The sequence below is a fragment of the Salvelinus sp. IW2-2015 genome, linkage group LG22 (assembly GCF_002910315.2).
Source record: "Salvelinus sp. IW2-2015 linkage group LG22, ASM291031v2, whole genome shotgun sequence".
Classification (NCBI taxonomy): domain Eukaryota; kingdom Metazoa; phylum Chordata; class Actinopteri; order Salmoniformes; family Salmonidae; genus Salvelinus; species Salvelinus sp. IW2-2015.
Window position 1 is genome coordinate 18,277,685 of NC_036862.1, and position 18,766 is coordinate 18,296,450.

The 18,766-nt window shown below is 42.6% G+C and overlaps 1 protein-coding gene across 1 annotated transcript in view; it reads left to right on the forward strand.

The window, feature by feature from the left end:
* Positions 1-10,622: 10,622 nt before the first annotated feature.
* The window catches only part of schip1 (schwannomin interacting protein 1), a 64,740-nt gene continuing 56,596 nt past the window's right edge, over positions 10,623-18,766 (forward strand). Inside the window, exons 1-3 of the mRNA XM_070434099.1 lie at positions 10,623-11,148; positions 17,727-18,375; positions 18,418-18,560. Of these exons, the coding sequence (XP_070290200.1) occupies positions 11,143-11,148; positions 17,727-18,375; positions 18,418-18,560 (798 nt within the window). The 5' untranslated portion in view covers positions 10,623-11,142. The remainder of the gene's footprint in view (positions 11,149-17,726; positions 18,376-18,417; positions 18,561-18,766) is intronic.

The following is an 18,766-nucleotide window of genomic DNA, read 5'->3' on the forward strand; positions in this document are numbered from 1 at the left end:
AAACTGATCTTCAGGTCCTGAACCACTCTGGTCAGGTCGTCCATTCTTTTATTAGTTGAATCGACCAGTATTCGGACAAAACACTTGAAGCTATTTTCTTGTTGTTGTAACAACTGCTTGTAGAACTATTTTTGTTAATTTAAAAGATCCGTCACCTGTGATAGAGAGACACCATTGTCCTCAACGGTATTCCCGCCGGCTTTGGTCTTTGTCATGGTAGCTATCAATGTAGGTTATGCAGTACCTCCTCGCAGTTCCAGACAGGGCAATCTTTCACAGGGAAGATTGAACAAAACAAACAGCAGGAATCTAGACAGCCACAAACCCGGAACAATCCGCGGTCCCAGCCACGATGGCTAACCACATCGCGGGCTGCGTTCAAGCCCTAGAGAAACCCCGCTAGCTTGCTAGGCAGCTAGTTAGCAGCTAGGCTAGCTGCTACGTCAAATAGCTCCTCAGACCCGACCGGTCGGCAGGATCACTGGACAGAGAGTAGCCGTCCCAGCAACTGATGTCAAATGCGTCGCGGGATCCAAACTAAAAAGTTAGCTAGCTACTAAGAAACTTTCCAATACAATTTCAAAACAACACACTTTTTAAAACCTCCAACCAAGCTCTCCCTCGTTCCGCATTCAACAGTAAATGTTCAATACAAAATTGAAAGCTCTCTCTCACAACCCCTGCTCACAAGCACACATGGTTGGCTGAAGTTAGCTGAAGTTTGGCTGTTTAAAAACTGAACCATGGACTACAGTCTCTTCTGGTCCATAGACTACTTTTAGGGTGAGGAACCATCGAACCTGGGCCAAAAAGGGTCCCCCTCCCACAGGAGTCCTCTCCTGGCTAGGCTAATTTAGTTGATCACCTTCTCCTGCCTTCCCTCTAATTAGCGGTAGCCTTCAGTTGCATGTAATCAGCCTGAAGTGGACTTCCATCTTCTGCTCCTACAGCGATCCTGTTCTCTTGTCACACTGATGACTTTGGTCACAACTTATAATTATAACTCATGAAGTTAATAAGAAAAGTCACTAAAACCTCACCGGCTGGATCCCTACGGAACAGGGTAAAGGTAAATTCGATTTCCTTTCAGTCAACTGAGGAGATAAACTGATATTACAATTCAAAAATTGAAATGTACCATTTATATTCAATGAAGATCATGCTTGTCTCATCTTCATCATTTCACATTCATTCTACTCCTTCCAACCCTTGTATTATCTCATGTCTGTGCTCTGTAGGCTGGTGGCAGTGCAGAACTGCAGATAGACGTGTCCATTCTATAATGGGTTTATAAGGTCTGCAGACACATGATAAATGTGGAGCAGTGTGAATGGCTCTATCTGCGGCTGGGTGACTGATTCACTCCCATTAAAACAGGCACATTACACAAACTCAGCATTCCAATTATATTTCACCCAGGAAATAACACTCCACAGATAGGCTCCAGTTGGGAGTCTGATGTGCTTGTCATCAAAATGAATCTAATGAATGGCTTTCTACACTGTTCAGGGAAAAAACATGCGACTTGATGTTTTTCTAGCAACTCATTTCACACTTCGTTAACGGCTAACGTTGTTCATCATATCAAAGGGTACAATGATAGAATCAGGTGTTAATCATCAACCTAAATGTAAGCAGCTTTCCTCAGTTAACCCATTCTGCATGAAACAAGGTGAAACACACACACATCCTAACCGCTTTCTCTAAACTCACATGGTTTTGACACATAGGCAATTGTCATACTACATTGTTAGGCTGAATACCTGTCTTTCCCATTTACATACCCTGTTGATATTCAGTACCAGTGAGTCATTCAGCCAGTCAAAGGTCAGATCTCCGTTGTGGACATCTGACATCCCTATTCATCAATGACAGCCTATCTCCCTCTCCCAATGCTCCCACAGGGTTTTGGTATTTGGTATCTTGGGGTACAGGAAGTTGGTATCTGGTAGCAGTCTCAGGTCTGGATCTTTTTACCCATCCACCTGACAAGACATGGGAGGAGATGGTGACCTGAGGGGAAAGGGTTGTTAGAGTCCCCATGTGGGATTTGGTGTCTCCTAACCTAACAGGTAATTTCCCCACTCAAGGCTTGTGGGTTGTACCACAGCCATGTCCAGTCCTGTTTTTCACGGTTCATTTTCTGTTGTGTGGTTCAACTCAAGTCTTATTTCAAGTGTGTTCTTTTTATTCCTCCTGCGGCCCGTTTTTTAAGAGCCTGTGAGATGGATATAAGCAGAGGGATATGTTCCCTGTTTTTCCAGTATTATCTGAAAGGGTTTTTTCTATCCCTTATATCTCTGTCAGTAATAGGACCTCAGTGATATCTGTCAGATATATAATTTCACCATGCAGCCCAGCTCTGGGTGATTGGCAGATAGGCAGTTCCAGGTAGATCTGGGATTAGTTTTGTTCCCCACCGAGCGCCCGCATGACGAGTGAGGCTTGTTGGCTGGCAATTTCATAGCCACCTCACTGTTCATTGGCACTGCAGGGCACAGTGAGAGAAACACAACAGGGTTTATTGATTGAAGGTGCCTGGGGTGAACTGTACTGTATGATGTTGACTGGTGAACTTCCATTGACCACCTGTCCTAAATCAAAAATTACAGTAAAAGTAATCTGAGGTACGGTCTTCTTTTGTAGGTTGGTTGAAGACATCGATCAAAAGCCTTCTGAGTGAAATGACATGGACATCTCTGTCATGTCATTTGAGATCTTCTCTGACACTTCACAGATGTTTTCTGGTCCAATTTGTAAAGGGTGGAGAGGAATTTTGGATCAAAGTATTGCTGTGGCCTTTACTTGAAGGGAGGTAATAAAGGAACTTCAAAAATGTTGGGTACCACAGTGGAGGGTGTGTGGGTGTAGATGGGGGGGGGGGGGTAGAGGTACGTAGGAGACTAAAACACACTACCTTAGCATTCTGTTGACAAGCTAATTGCCTGGTGAGAGTGTTAACTCACCCACGTCACGTTCCTCCCTTAATGAGGACCCCAAAAGTGTCCCAGCTTCCCTAAAGGCATTTAACTATCTGGTAGCTCACTCTGCCTCTGTGACCAATTGGCGTTTGGGGGATTTGTCTGATGAGAAATGGGGGAAGCGAGAAATATGGGAATGGGGGGTGTGAGGGGGAGATAGCGATAGGGCCCCGCTACTTCTCTCTTTGGGGAGATCCCTGATGGTGGTGTCCCCTCTGTAGCGAGGAGAGTGTCTCAGTGAGGGGTCTTTGAAGTAGTGCTCTTTCATTACCAGGACGTAATCCTTTGTGCTGCTATTATATATTTATATATCTGTAGACCGCTCCTCTCCCATCCTCCTTCAATAAAGTATGTTAAAAGGATCAAATTTAGGCCGTGCAGCTTACAGCGGACATGTGGCGGCCTACATGTGCTCTAGGTGGTTGCAATGCTGTAAGTGTTAGCTTGATACTCATCTAAAAATGTTACACTACCAGCTGTTCGAATCAGAAAACATGTCAGAGGAATAACATGTTTGTGTTAACCCTGTCTCAACCCTGTGAGTGCAGCTGTCCATATGTGCATGGGGTGAATTCAACAGTGGTAAATCTCAGATTATATCCTACCCACTGGGCACAGACGCCAGTAAAACTACTGAGCTTCCGGTTTAGCATGTGAACGGAGAAGTAGCTTGCAGACGAGCTCCTACGCATTAGTTAATTTAGCCAATTTGTACTTTGCATTTCACTTTCTTAAATATCAGATTTGATTGATGAGTTCGTAAGTTACCTTTTTGTTTCAAATGTCACACGATCTGAGGAGCAGAAGACCTGTAACTAACATGTCAACCGTAATGGCAAATGTGAATGGTAATGGCGCCGACTCTAGTACAACTGTTAGGGAGTTTCATGCGGTCACACTCCCCACAGATCTTCAGAAAGATCTTCAAAATCTCTGTTCGGTTCTGGTCTCAGAATTTACAGCTACCATTGCCCCTCAGCTCAAAACGGCCATCGATGCTGCTCTGGCCCCCTTCTCCGCCGTCATGGATGGTGTCCGAGCCGCTGCAGATGAACAAGGCCGCCGACTTGAAGGCTTTGAACRTGACCTGTGTGACTACAGTAACCGCATAGTAGCCCTTGAGAAAACGGTTGCCCGTCTGAGCTCTGAAATCCAGAAGCTGATTGACAAGACCGAYGACCTGGAATCCCGTTCTCGCCGTTGCAATCTTTGGGTTGTTGGCATACCAGAGGATTTGAGGGAGGGGACTCAGTTAAGTTCATGTCAGACTTGTTTGCGGAGGTGCTGTGTCCGGCCATCGTTCCATCACCCCCGAAGCTGGACAGAGCCCACTGCATTGGTCCCTCCCCAGCGGGCGGAGATGACAACTCCAAGTCTAGAGTATTTATCATCCGTTTTCACAACTACAGTGACAAGGAGCACATCCTCCAGAGGCAGGGCAGAGACCAGCTACACTTCTGCGGACGCAAGGTGTTAATCTTTCCTGACCTCAGYTCGAATGTCACCAAGAATAGAGCTAAATTCCTTGATGTGAAACACAACTTTCATGAGAAGAAAGTGAAATTCTCACTCCGCTTCCCTGCTCGTCTTCACGTTGAACATGCTGGGGGAAGCTACAGTTTTACTCACACGAGGACGCCCAGTGTTGTTCCGACAGTCACTTCTGAGCCGTATCTTGGATCTATGACATACTCTTTTGCCAGGTAGCATGCATAGCCTAGCCTACAATTACCTTTTTTGGTACTATTTTATATTTTATTTTCTTGCTTTTTTCATCCGTTTTCTCTTTTATCTTTGCAAATGCTTGGTCTGTTTTCATACCTTTTTCCTTTCAAAATTTTAGATGGCAAACAATGCTAATAATAGTAATATTGGAATAGGTAGGCCTAGTTTTTATCTTGGAATACTAAAACAATGAATAATAAGTTCTCSGGTCTTCTCCCATTTGAAAAAGCTAAAAGCAGATGTGGTATTTTTACCATTTACGCATTAAAGATCACTCAAGGCTACAAAACTCCAGGTTCCGTCAGGTTTTCCATTCAAACTTTAACTCCAAAGCCAGAGGTGTTGCAATTTTGGTTAGTAAAATAATACATTTCTCTACTACTAATGATATTTCAGACAGTAATGGGAGATATTTAATCATAACTGGCACCATTTAGCACACACCTGTAGTATTGATCAATGTATATGCTCCCAATTTTGATGAATTTGCCAATGGGTTGCTGGGGAAAATTCCTTCTCTGAACACCCATCTTTTGATATTTGCGGGGATCTGAATTGTGTTATTAGCCCGGCTTTAGACCGCTCCAACCCCAGAACTATGTCTCCTTCTGCTATGTCAAAGTCCTTCTCAGATGGTATGGTTCAGAATGGGTGTAYAGATCCCTGGAGATTTCAGAATCCCAGGAAATAGAATATTCTTTCATTTCACATGTACACCATTCTTTATCTCGTATTGACTATTTCTTTATTGATCTAAAGTTACTTCCAAATGTCACCTCTTCTGAATATTCACCCATTGTAATTTCTGACCATGGACCTTTAGCGCTCGACATAGTCCTATCAGGACAAACTTGTACTCCTCTCTGTTGGAGATTCAATGATCTTCTCCTGTCTGATGTCTATAACGTWATCTCCACTTATGTTGATCATTTTCTTTTTTCAAATCAAACAAGCTCAACCTCTCATTCCCTCTTATGGGAATCACTTAAGGCCTATCTTGGAGGAGAAATGATTTCTTATTCTTCTCATTTAAACAAAACTCGGTAAGCTGAACTAGAAGAACTCTCTAAAGCCATCCTTGACTTAGATCATCAATATGCCCTGACGCCATCTCCAGAGATATATAAGCAACGCTTGAATTTACAAAATGAATTCAATCTCTTGTCCACTACAGATGCAGAAAGGTTACTATTGCATTCATGTGGTACCTACTATGAACATGGCGACAGGGCAAGTTGTCTGCTCGCACACCAATTTAAATGCAGTGCTTCTACCCGTCTGATTCCCCAAATTAAAGATTCCTTTCATAGCTTAATTTCTGACCCTACGGGGACCAATGACACCTTCAAATCTTTCTATTCCTCCCTGTATAAGTCTGAATTTCCATCAGATACTGCCAATATGACTACATTTTTGGGTGAACTGGAGACTCCCACAGTTGAAACTGCAGATGACCTTGATTCCCCTATCAGCCTTGAAGAAGTTATTCAGTCTATCAAGTCAATGCAGAGCAGCAAGGCTCCAGGGCCTGATGGGTTTCCAACTGAGTTCTTTAAGAAATTCTATTCCAAGTTAGCCCCTTTACTTTTATCTATGTATAATGAATCACTTGAACATGGCTCGTTGCCACCTACCCTAACACAGATTTCAATAGCGCTTCTCCTTAAGAAGGGGAAATACCCCACTTCCTGTTCTTCATTTAGGCCCCTAAGCCTTATTGTGGATGTAAATGTGCTGGTGAAGGGTATAGCGAGGCGTCTGGAAGTAGTCTTAACAGAACTCATATCACAGGAACAAACCGCATTTATACAGGACATATATTCATTTTTTAATATTCGGATGCTGTTCAACATGATTTATTCTAAACAATTATCCAACTCTCCTGAGATGGTAATCTCCCGAGATGCAGAAAAGGAATTCAACAGAATTAATGGGAATACCTATTTGCTATTCTTAAAAAAATGGATTTGAGGCCAAACTTAGCTCATGGATCCGTCTCTTGTATACATCTCCCCAGGCCAGTGTCTGTACCAATGACACCTGTTCTGATTATTTTGCCCTGGAACTTGGGACACGCCAAGGCTGCCCATTGTCCCCTTTATTATTTGCTGGTGCCATTGAGCCCCTTTCAGTAGCTTTACGGGCATCCTGTAACCTGTTCACCTTCTATCTTTTCTATTCTGGAGAACTTTGGCTCCTTTTCTGGTTACAAGCTGAATCTCCAGAAAAGTTAGTGCTTCCCAATCAATCCAGCAGCGCTACAGCTCCAGCAGACAGACTTGGCTTCTCAGCTTAGTCGCTCTGGTTTCAAATACCTTGGAGTGAACTTACCCTACCATTCAAAAGTTTGGGGTCACTTAGAAATGTTTTTTATTTTTTATTTAACCTTTATTTAACTAGGAATGTCCTTGTTTTTGAAAGAAAAGCAAATTTTTGGTCCAATAAAATAACATAAAATTGATTATAAATACAGTGTTGACATTGTTATTGTTGTAAATGACTATTGTAGCTGGAAATGGCAGATTTTTTTATGGAATATCTACATAGGCCCATTATAAGCAACCATCACTCCTGTGTTCCAATGGCATATTGTGTTAGCTAATCCAAGTGTATCATTTTAAAAGGCTAATTGATCATTAGAAAACCCTTTTGCAATTATGTTAGCACAGCTGAAAACTGTTGTCCTGATTAAAGAAGCAATAAAACTGGCCTTTAGACTAGTTGAGTATCTGGAGAATCATCATTTGTGGGTTCGATTACAGGCTCAAAATGGCCAGAAACAAAGGACTTTCTTCTGAAACTCGTCAGTCTATTCTTGATCTGAGAAATGAAGGCTATTCCATTGAGAAATTGCCAAGAAACTGAAGATGTTGTACAGCGCTGTGTACTACTCCCTTCACAGAACAGCGCAAACTGGCTCTAACCAGAATAGAAAGAGGAGTGGGCAGCCCCGGTGCACAACTGAGCAAGAGGACAAGTATATTAGTGTCTAGTTTGAGAAACAGATGCCTCACAAGTCCTCAACTGGTAGCTTCATTAAATAGTACCCGCAAAACACCCAGTCTCAACGTCAACAGTGAAGAGGCGACTCCGGGATGCTGGCCTTCTAGGCAGAGTTCCTGTGTCCAGTGTCTGTGTTCTTTTGCCCATCTTAATATTTGATTTTTATTGGCCAGTCTGAGATATGGCTTTATCTTTGCAACTCTGCCTAGAAGGCCAGCATCCCGGAGTAGCCTCTTCACTGAAAATGAACAGTTTACCCAAAATCTTTTTTCCATTTCAATCTATCCCAAGTCAATCAATCAGGCTGTTACCACATTTATCTAGTCAGCAGATCTTTACTTCAGAGAGGCTTGTACTAGCCAACTTTTTATACTATTACTGGGCAGCCAACTTTCAGAAATTGCCATTCTGGTTACATGTTCCAGATACCCCATGGTGCCACCTAGAGGCACATTCTTGTATTTCTGCTTCTCTTCCTGCTTTGCTCTGCTCTTCTCTCCCAGCACCCCCCTCGCTAAACTGGCAATCCTGTAGTGCTTTCCACACTTAAGATTTGGTACCGGTTTCAACAGCATTTTAAATTCTCCWCTGCATCTACTATGGGTCCTATTGATAAGAATCACGTATCCCCCACTTCCTTAATAGATAATGGTTCCTCTCACTGGACAAGGAAATGTGATAATCCTTCCAAGACTTATATGTAAAAAAAAAAATAATATCTAGTTTTCCCAACCTGGCCTCTAACTGCTCTTTGCCTCCATCTCACTTTTCCTGTTACCTTCAAATTAGGCATTTTCTGTCTTCCCTGCTCCACCCCCTTGCCAAMCCTGGGATGGCATATTGACTCTTACCTCGGCAGAAAGCAGTCATTTCTCAGATCTATCTGTGTATTGTGTCATTGGACAAACACTCCACCAACAAAACTAAATCTGCTTGGGATGGGAAATGGGTGTTGAATTCATGAAGGAGTGGTGGGATGAGGTGATTGATAGAGTAGGCTTAACTACATCGTGTGCTCGTCTTGGTCTCATGCACTTTAAGGTTTTACACAGAGTGTATTTTTCCAAATCCAGATTGTCTGAAATATATCCAAATATAAATGATAAATGGGATAGATGTCATGTCTCACCCTGTGACCTTAGTCACATGTTCATTCAATGCTCTGACCTACAAAATTACTGCGATTCTATTTTAAAATGTTTATCTGAGGTGCTTGAAATGAACCTGCAGCCTTGTCCCTTGATAGCTGTTTTGGGTATTCCAGAAGACTTGTTCTCCTTGGACCCGAAACATTACGATATTGTTGCTTTTACATCCTTATTARCTCGACATAGAATTCTTCTCCAGTGGAAGTCTGCTCAGCCCCCCTCTACTTCTCAATGGCTCAACGATTTTATGTTCTTCCTAAAGCTTGAGAAAATGAAGTATTCTCTTAGGGGTTCCAATGATACATTTGTTAGAAAATGGCAACCATTTATATCATACTTTAATGGCTTGCAGAGGCTCCCCTCTGATGAGATGCTTTAATTTTTCCCAGTAGGTATTACCAGTAGTCATTACAAAATAGGTATAGTCATCAATATAATGCTATCCAGTCCAAGCAGCTTTGTCTAAGGTTTACTGATAATTTATTTACGTATTTATTTCTGTTTTGTTGCGCCACTTKTTCTATCTTGAATCTGTATTGAGTTGCTTGTATGTGAGACAATTTTTATTTTTTTCCTGTGTTCTTGTTTGTTTGTTCATTTGTTGTGATATCTYTGTAGAATTGTTGTTTTCTACGACCGAACTGAGGGAGGTTGTGGGGTTGGTTGGGTATATGGGGTGATTGGGGTGGGTGGTTGGGAGGGGGTTGGGGTGAGTGGTTGGGAGGGAGGGAGGGAATCGAGGTGGGGGAACTGAGGTAGGGCGAAGAGGTAGGGAAGGGACTGGAGGGGTTGGGGGGTAGATGTGTGGAGGGAGGGAGGGAGGGATATGGTAAAATCTTGGTATTTACATTGATGTACATTTGGTAAAACTTGAATAAAAATATATATTTAATAAAGTATACTGAGTTGTCAACTAAAGTGAACTCAACGTGAACTCAACAAAACATTTCACAATGTCATTGGATCTAGGTTAAACGTTCGGTGAAAAAAGACGAGATGCCCTTATGTTGAGAACTTTTTGCAAATCCAATTAGTTTTCCACGTTGATTCGACATAATCACATAGATTTGGGGGGTTGAAATTACTTGGATTTTTTTTTGATTCAACCAGTTTTTGTCCAGTGGGTATTCTGCACTACTTTTGGATAGTAGTGCACTATATGGAGAATAGGCCTTGGCCAAAAGTGAGATGGAGAATGAGATGTCAGAGGTCTCTAGCCAAAAGTAGTGCACTATATGGAATAAGGTGTGATTTGAGACACAGCCAGTGAATTCTGTGGACAGTGCTGCCCAGTGCCACCCTACTGCATGGCAGTCTGGCAAAAGACTGAGACTAACCAGAGCTTGGTAACAAAACAGACCACAACCCTCTGGGCCAAAACACGCTCTGCCCAGAAGACTTGATTTATATTTTTGATCATCAACATAGCACTAACAAGCCTTCAATCACTTGTGAAAAGTCAAGTGACCTCAACTACAAAGGACATGACAGCAGATTTGTTGAGATGTCCAAGGGTGCTTATAGCTTATGTAGTCACAGTGTGACAGAAACTGTTACAAACCTACCCAGAACACCAGAGCATCTTGAATTATTCAACTAGATATAGTGTTGGGCTCTTTTTTTTTATCTCTCTCACTTTCTCTCTTTCTCTCTCTCTATCATTTTACCTCAATATACAATTCGCAAGGTCAGTGAGTGCAGAAGGCAGGGCTACTGTTCTGTCATCAGTTTGTCCTCAGAGCAGCCTGCTGCGATAGAGCGCTGAGAAGTTGAGACGCCGCTGTGGCAGGGAGCTTCTTTGCATGTGTGTGAGCGTTTAGTTGAGTGCACTGGAAAGCAGAGATACAGTATGTGTGAGGCTGACTTGTGCGGACGATAAAAACGCGCAGAAGGAGATACACATTCACATTCTCTCGCCAATCATTGTGTGAGCCTGTGTGCATGCACTGAACGGTAGAAGCGACGTTTGACATCTGTACCGGGAGAGAAGAGAGGAGCCGCGACCAGGGCGCTCGCAAAATCGGGGATTTTTTTAACGCATCTATTTTAGATTTTTTAACGCGTGTTTTTTACCCAGCATTGGGAGTGCTCGAGTTCCGCGGCGGATACACACATAGCAATGACTGGACTGGCATACGTTCTGAACAATTTACCGGCTTTCTGTAATATCTCCGGGTAGCGGATAATATCCTCACCAACTACCGAGTTATACTGACAAATAAAGATACAATTGTTGTCTGGTATTGACTTTAAGATGTCTTGAGAAAAGACATTTTACAGAGAAAATGACAGTAAGTATTGGTGATGCGTTTGTTGTTATGGCTAAGTAAACCATAGGCTGGGCTATTTGCGTTACCTTCTTTCATGTCTTCTATAGGTCATCGGTCAAAATAGATGTATTTAGAATAGGCTGTTTTCTGTCATTTAGACATTTTACTATAGGGCGTTTGAGGGTTAGTAGGCTATCGTTAGTACAGTGTGTGCCTGGGCTGGTTTATTTTAGGATATAGGCTGTTTTATTCAATAGCCTATAGCAGCCTAACCATGGAGGGATACACCTTTGTTATTGATATGTAGTGCAGTGTGGTCTATTGATAGGAACCATGTCGTCAGTGTGCTGTCGTTATTTTGGTTGTCATCTGCGTTGTGAAATTGGGCGGTTCTGTCACCGCTGTTGCCGGGGGAAGTGAGGTTTCTCCCGTGACTTTTTTTTAGGAACATTACATCATTTGAGGATGAATGACTCAGCATATGGCTATGTGCGCTCTACCTGTTTATGAAGTTGATATTTACCTGCATTAAAGGTTTGTATTAATTGGCATTAGCTGAACACAGGCTATTGCACAGAGCAGTGTTTTGGGTAGACTAAATGACACTGATTTTGGGAGAAGAGGCATGGGCGTTAAATGTAATGCCCATTTAGCCTACTAAGCAAGTGCAAAACTGTTGTTGTAGATTATTCACAATTACATAAAAATTACAGGGGTTTATTATTGTGGCCAGTGTCCTCTCCAATACAATATTTAAACCCAAAACTCTCGCATCGCTGGCGGGGTGGGGTTCCTCGCAGCTGTCAATTTGCATGTATTGTGTGGCCAAATCCACCCAGTGTGTAGGCTGCGAAGTTAATCGCAGAGAGGATCAACCAAAGCGGGCCACACGGCTCCCCCGCCCAGCTGTCTGACGGGATTTCTCGCCTTCTTAATCACTTTAAATAATAAGGCTACACATTTTACACGGACTCAAATGAACCGAAGCCCAAATTTGTTTTAATATGATAATACAGGAACTGGAAGCGTCACTTTAATTCCGACGTGTTTGATAGGCCTAGAGCCGTTTCATTTTCTTTTAGAATAGTTATAGAGGCTACGCTACGCTCTTTTCCACCAATGGAGCCGTTGCCCTTTTAAGGACTCGCAGGTTGAGATTTAAAACGGATTCCCACCGTTTCCCCACTATAGCCTACGGTGGTAGCCTACTTCAATGGCTGGAGATTCAAGTAAGGACGCCATGATCCCTTATCCATCTTCTTATTTATAATGTGCAGAGTAGGCTAATATAAAATCGTCCTTGAATAATCGTGGAATGGCAGGAGAAATTTCGAATAACAGCGGCCGGATGGATCACTGATAGAGCCGGTGTTTTTGATGAGCATTTTGGTAAGGTTTGCTACATTGTAGCAAATTGACCGATTACACTCTTTGAAAGTCTGCGCAAGGATTCGTGACTTCATGTAGGCGATATGTCACATGTAGGCTACACAACATTCTGATCCCGAATCTTAATCATAAACGTGACTGGACTCGGAGATATGAGGGGAGGTGCAGGACGCACGCGCGTTTATGCCCCCCGCCTAGACGTCAACTAGCCTACTACGACATTGACACTACGTGCAAGCTATGAATCGGTGTGTCAACCCCCTTTTCAGATGTTGTCCTTATTAAAATAGTCCATATGTATAATATAACATCAATGTAACGAAACATTGCCATCTTGCGAGAGTGCGAGTTACAGTGAGCCACTGTTGCCAACAGCTCGACTGTTGCCAGCCTGACCCCCTCCAGATTATACTGGTTTGTCTGGGTCTGTGAGAAGAAATTAAATAATTGCTTTCCGTTACTTTTAGATTACTTTCCCCTTGAGAGGCATTAGAATAAGACAATAATGTATGTTACCAATTGAATAACGTGTTGCAGGGTAAATCAATGTTAAAGTTTACATAGCTGGCCATATATGGATGTTACATTTTACTTTATGGGTTGGTTATGTAGGCTTCTTCTAACCCATCGCTTTCTACTACATATAATAATACAATTAAATTATATCTTTACATTAAAAACCAAAGTCAATCAGGATTCAAGTCATTCCAATTAATGTTATGCCCCTCGATCATCAAGAATAGGACTTGGTAATATGGAAATATAGATTAGCAAAATTGTTTTACCTGAGCTTAACCCCAAATCTAAGGACTGGCCAGCCCTACTCTGTGGTTTATGATTTTGTTGTCATGGAGGACTGATTGGGCTCATTGATTCAAGTTGAAAAATAAATGCTGCTCTTGGAATGGCCTGCTTTGAACAGTACTAAAAAGTGCTATTTACATGTGAGAAATGAATGACATATGCTGCATTTGCTATAGGCCTCACTGTTAACCTTTTTGTTGGTGACACTTTGATATCTTGATAATATGCAGCTGTTTAAGGAGCAAATTAACAAATATTTTGGTAAAAAGCTGAGGGATGGGCCTGGATAAATGTAACCCCTCTCAGATTAATAGACAAAGCTATGGGTGCAAGGACTGATCATCCATGATATAACAATTATTGTTTTAACAATGTTATGAGGCTATACAGTGTTTGTTTACATTTACAATGTTTACGAACATTGGAGAAAAACAAGCTTATATTTTGGTTCTCATGGAGTGTGACAGTTGAACTAAGCTCATGAGGCATGTATAAATTATATTCTTCAAGAATCAATGGATATATACACTACCGTTCAAAAGTTTGGGATCACTTAGAAATGTCCTTGTTTTTGAAAGAAAAGCACATTTTGTTGTCCATTAAAATAACATCAAATTGATCAGAAATCCAGTGTAGACATTGTTAATGTTGTAAATGACTATTGTAAGTGGAAACGGCAGATTTTTTAAATGGAATATCTACATAGGCGTACAGAGGCCCATTATCAGCAACCATCTCTCCTGTGTTCCAATGGCATGTTGTGTTAGCTAATCCAAGTTTATCATTTTAAAAGGCTAATTGTTCATTAGAAAACCCTTTTCCAATGATGTTAGCACAGTTGAAAACTGTTGTCCTGATTAAAGAAGCAATAAAACTGGCCTTCTTTAGGCTAGTTGAATATCTGGAGCATCATCATTTGTGGGTTCGATTACAGGCTCAAAATGGCCAGAAACAAAGGACTTTCTTCTGAAACTCGTCAGTCTATTCTTGTTCTGGGAAATTAAGGCTATTTCATGGGAGAAATTGCCAAGAAACTGAATATCTGGTACAACACTGTGTACTACTCCCTTCACAGAACAGCGCAAGCTGGCTCTAACCAGAATAGAAAGAGGAGTGGGAGGCCCCGGTGCACAAGAGCAAGAGGACAAGTACATTAGAGTGTCTAGTTAGAGAAACAGACGCCTCACAAGTCCTCAACTGGCAGCTTCATTAAATAGTACCCGCAAAACACCAGTCTCAACGTCAACAGTGAAGAGGCGACTCCGGGATGCTGGCCTTCTAGGCAGAGTTGCAAAAACAAAGCCATATCTCAGACTGGCCAATAAAAATAAAAGATTAAGATGGGCAAAAGAACACAGACACTGGACAAAGGAAGATTGGAAAAAAGTGTTATGGACAGACAAATCTAAGTTTGAGATGTTCGGATCACAAAGAAGAACATTCGTGAGACGCAGAAAAAATGAAAGATGCTGGAGGAGTGTTTGACGTCATCTGTCAAGCATGGTGGAGGCAATGTGATGGTCTAGGGGTGCTTTGGTGGTGGTAAAGTGGGAGATTTGTACAGGGTAAAAAGGATCTTGAAGAAGGAAGGCTATCGCTCCATTTTGCAACGCCATGCCATACCCAGTGGACGGCGCTTAATTGGAGCCAATTTCCTCCTACAACAGGACAATGACCCAAAGCACAGCTCCAAACTATGCCAGAACTATTTAGGGAAGAAGCAGTCAACTGGTATTCTGTCTATAATGCAGTGGCCAGCACAGTCACCGGATCTCAACCTTATTGAGCTGTTGTGGGAGCAGCTTGACCATATGCTACGTAAGAAGTGCCCATCAAGCCAATCCAATTGGAAGCATGGGGTGAAATCTCTTCAGATTACCTCAACAAATGAACAACTAGAATGCCAAAGGTCTGCAAGGCTGTAATTGCTGCAAATTGAGGATTCTTTGACGAAAGCAAAGTTTGAAGCACACAATTATTATTTCAATTTAAAATCATTATTTATAACCTTGTCAACGTCTTGACTATATTTCCTATTCATTTGCAACTCATTTCATGTATGTTTTCATGGAAAACAAGGAAATGTCTAAGTGACACCAAACTTTTGAACGGTAGTGTATGTGTATATATATATATACTGTATATATATAAAAATCCAAAAATGGATGTAACAACTACAGATTCCACCTTTTTTTTTAAAGCCTAACTTTTATTCCATAGGCTGGGATCCGCACTATGTAGCTGTTGCAAGAGCGCATTTTTCAGTGGTTGTCCACTGGTTTCGAAAACAATGTTTGATAGGCAGTTTAAACTTCTTGAATTCAACCATTATTGGGTTCAAATACACATTTAGATTTGTGAACAGCCATCCACAACAACCACAATTCGTAAGGCGCAAATAGCTAAATGAGAGAGCAGCAGTGTGATTTACATCAATGCGCTATGTAGATATCAATAATAAGTGATATCCGTATCGCCATAGATACTGCTGTCATCCTTACCTCCAAGGGTTTATTCAAGTTGGATCATCTTTGGATGCCGACAGCAGTCGCACCATTGGAACACATAGCTTGGACTGTAGCCTATAGAAGCCTATTTCATCTCTTTTCCCGCGATCCATCAAACACATTTGGTGTGTCATAATAGTGGTCTCTGATTTATGGTCACACTCGCTCACATTGAACAAATGTACATTTGCTCCTATTTTCAAAGCTGATTTGAATGTCATTGAGAAAACAGAGAAGATTCCCCAAAAAAATTTTTGCATACATCCTTTCTGAATTTAAAGTAATCCTCGAAGTAATCATCTAGTTTTTCAAAAGTATCGGTAATCTGATTACAATATTTTTGCTGTTTATTTAACGGATTACATGTATCGTTTTTTTGTAATCCCTTACGTGTAACGGATTACATGTATAATTTCATATGCAGGTCTGCATTTAAACTGCATATTAACTGTTATTATATATTTATAAACAGATATTTAAGATTAACTTGTGGATACCATTTGTATGTCCTCGTGTCCAGTATGAAGGAAGTTAGCGGTAGTTTCGCGAGTCAATGCTAGCTAGCGTTAGCGCAATGATTGGAAATCTATGGGTGTCTGCTAGGCATGCTACGTATCCCTTTATGATAAATATTTACCGAATGTGGTTGGGGTAAAAAGTGTTACTGGTGAGGTGTTTGTCTATGTTGGTGGTTGCATTGATTGTTTTTAATGTCAGGGTATGCAAATTATATTCAAATGTATGACACTCATTTAATCAACACTTTATGAGTCCCATTCTTTGGTGTATTTCAAAACTAACTGGCCACAAGAAAAAAAATCCTCTTGATGGACAATAATCATCATCAATCAATAACTCTTAGTGTGTTGGATGCGCAACAATGTGTTTTTCCGGTTGTGACTCTGAATAAGTTCCTGCTGCTTGTTTTTCATGAACTTTTTAAAGTGATGCCAGGCGCTATGTTAATGCAGCCGATGAAAAAAGAGGTGAAAACACTCAAAGAGGTTCAGGTCACGCTGAGATTTGTGGAGGCCCATAAACAAGGCGGGCATTTTCATTAAGTTGGTAATCAATCAGACAGTGATTGCTCTGGCACTGGACAACAACAGCAACACACACTGTGCCTCACACTGCAGACAGTCAAGGTCAGACAGCCACCCTGGACTCATCTGTTTAAGTCACTCACAGCCACTGCAATGTATACTATATATAGAGCCATGGCACAATGTCAGCCAGTGTCATTCACCTCTGGACGATTGGAGAAAGAGATTGGTAATACTCACATTGACCAATATTGTTGGGATGACTTTGCCAAAGACACAGATAAGGAAATACATTGTGGCCGCATCTTTGAGAAGATGTGTGTAATATGTGATGATAGGATAAATCACTCTCCCTCTTCTCTCTCTCTCTCTCTCTCTCTCTCTCTCTCTCTCTCTCCTTCTCTCTCTCTCTCTCTCTCTCTCTCTCTCTCTCTCTCTCTCTCCTCTGGTTCAGCTGTCACGATGCAAACCTCAGATATGAATAAACAGAAGAAGTAGAGAGTGAGTCTGAGAGGAGAGAGTGCGTCAGAGAGGGATTGAAACGGTGCCAAGGAAATGAATGTAGAGGAAGGAAGTTCTACCAGGAAGTGTTTTGTGGTTGTTGGTCTCAAACCACAACAGTAATCTCTGTGTGCACACTTCCCTAAATTCTCTGTTTGTGTGTCTTTCCTCTCCTCTCCTCCCTCTCTCTCTTTCAACCTCTATCTTTCTCTCACATTATAATTCTCTTTCCAACTCCTCATTCTTTCTTACTTCTATTTTGATATATTTTTCTCCATTCCTTCTCTCTCCCGCCTTTCTCTCCATCCTCTTTCTCCCGCCTTTCTCTCCATCCCTCTTTCTCTCTCCACTGCAGGACTACCGGGAGGATGGCATGGACTTGGGGAGCGACGCCTCCAGTCGCTCCAGCTCCGAGTCCAACTCCAACAAGGTGACACCCTGTTCTCCCTCCTTAGACCTGGCATGCCTGGAAGACTACAAGTCTTCCCCTTCCCTGGAACTGGCAACCCTAGATGACTACAAATCCTCCCCATCTTTGGAACTGGCAACCTTAGAAGAGGACTACAAATCCTCTCCCTCCATGGATCTGGCAACCCTGGAGGATGAGGACTATGAGGAGGATGAGGACTACCAGGAGTACAAGAAGAAGGTGATCGAGGAGTGGAAGAGCGAGTACGGGGACGACTACAGCTCCCAGCAGCCCCGTGGCCAGGAGGAGGGTGGAGTTGTGGGGGGGATAGGGGCACCTGGCGGAGGCTTCAGGAAGCCAGTGAACAGCCGCAGCCTGGCCGAGGAGTTCCAGGATGTGAAACCTCCACCCCTTCCTCCTCACAGTGGACACACAGCCACCTTCGCTGCTGCCGTGCCTGAGGAACTGAAACAGAATGGCAACCTGATCCTGCCCCACTCCCCTACCAGGCCCCTACCCAGGGGCACGGGGGCCACCAAGCCCAGCYACAGGCGCTCCAGCCGGGKCAGAGGYGGCRTTGGAGGAGGGGGTGKTGGTGGAGGAGGGGGAATAGGAGGACGGAKGGGGGGATACAGAGAGGAGGAGATTGTGGAGGAAGAGTCTCTGCCCACCATGGACTGGGCAGCTCTGGAGAGACACCTGGCGGGGCTGCAGAGCAGAGAGCAGGAGAACCAGAACCTCAATCACAACCACAGCCTGGGAAAGACCGCCTACACCTCAGTGAGTGGAGACTTTACTCGTCTGTGTGTGTGTGTGTGTGTGTGTGTGTGTGTGTGTGTGTGTGTATGCATGCTGTCTCTTATACACATCTAGATGTGTATAAGAGACAGGCCTACACCTCAGTGAGTGGAGACGTTTGTCTGTGTGTGTGTATGCAGGCATGTCTGTGTGTGTGTGTGTGGAGCTATTGTATGACCGTGTTGGGA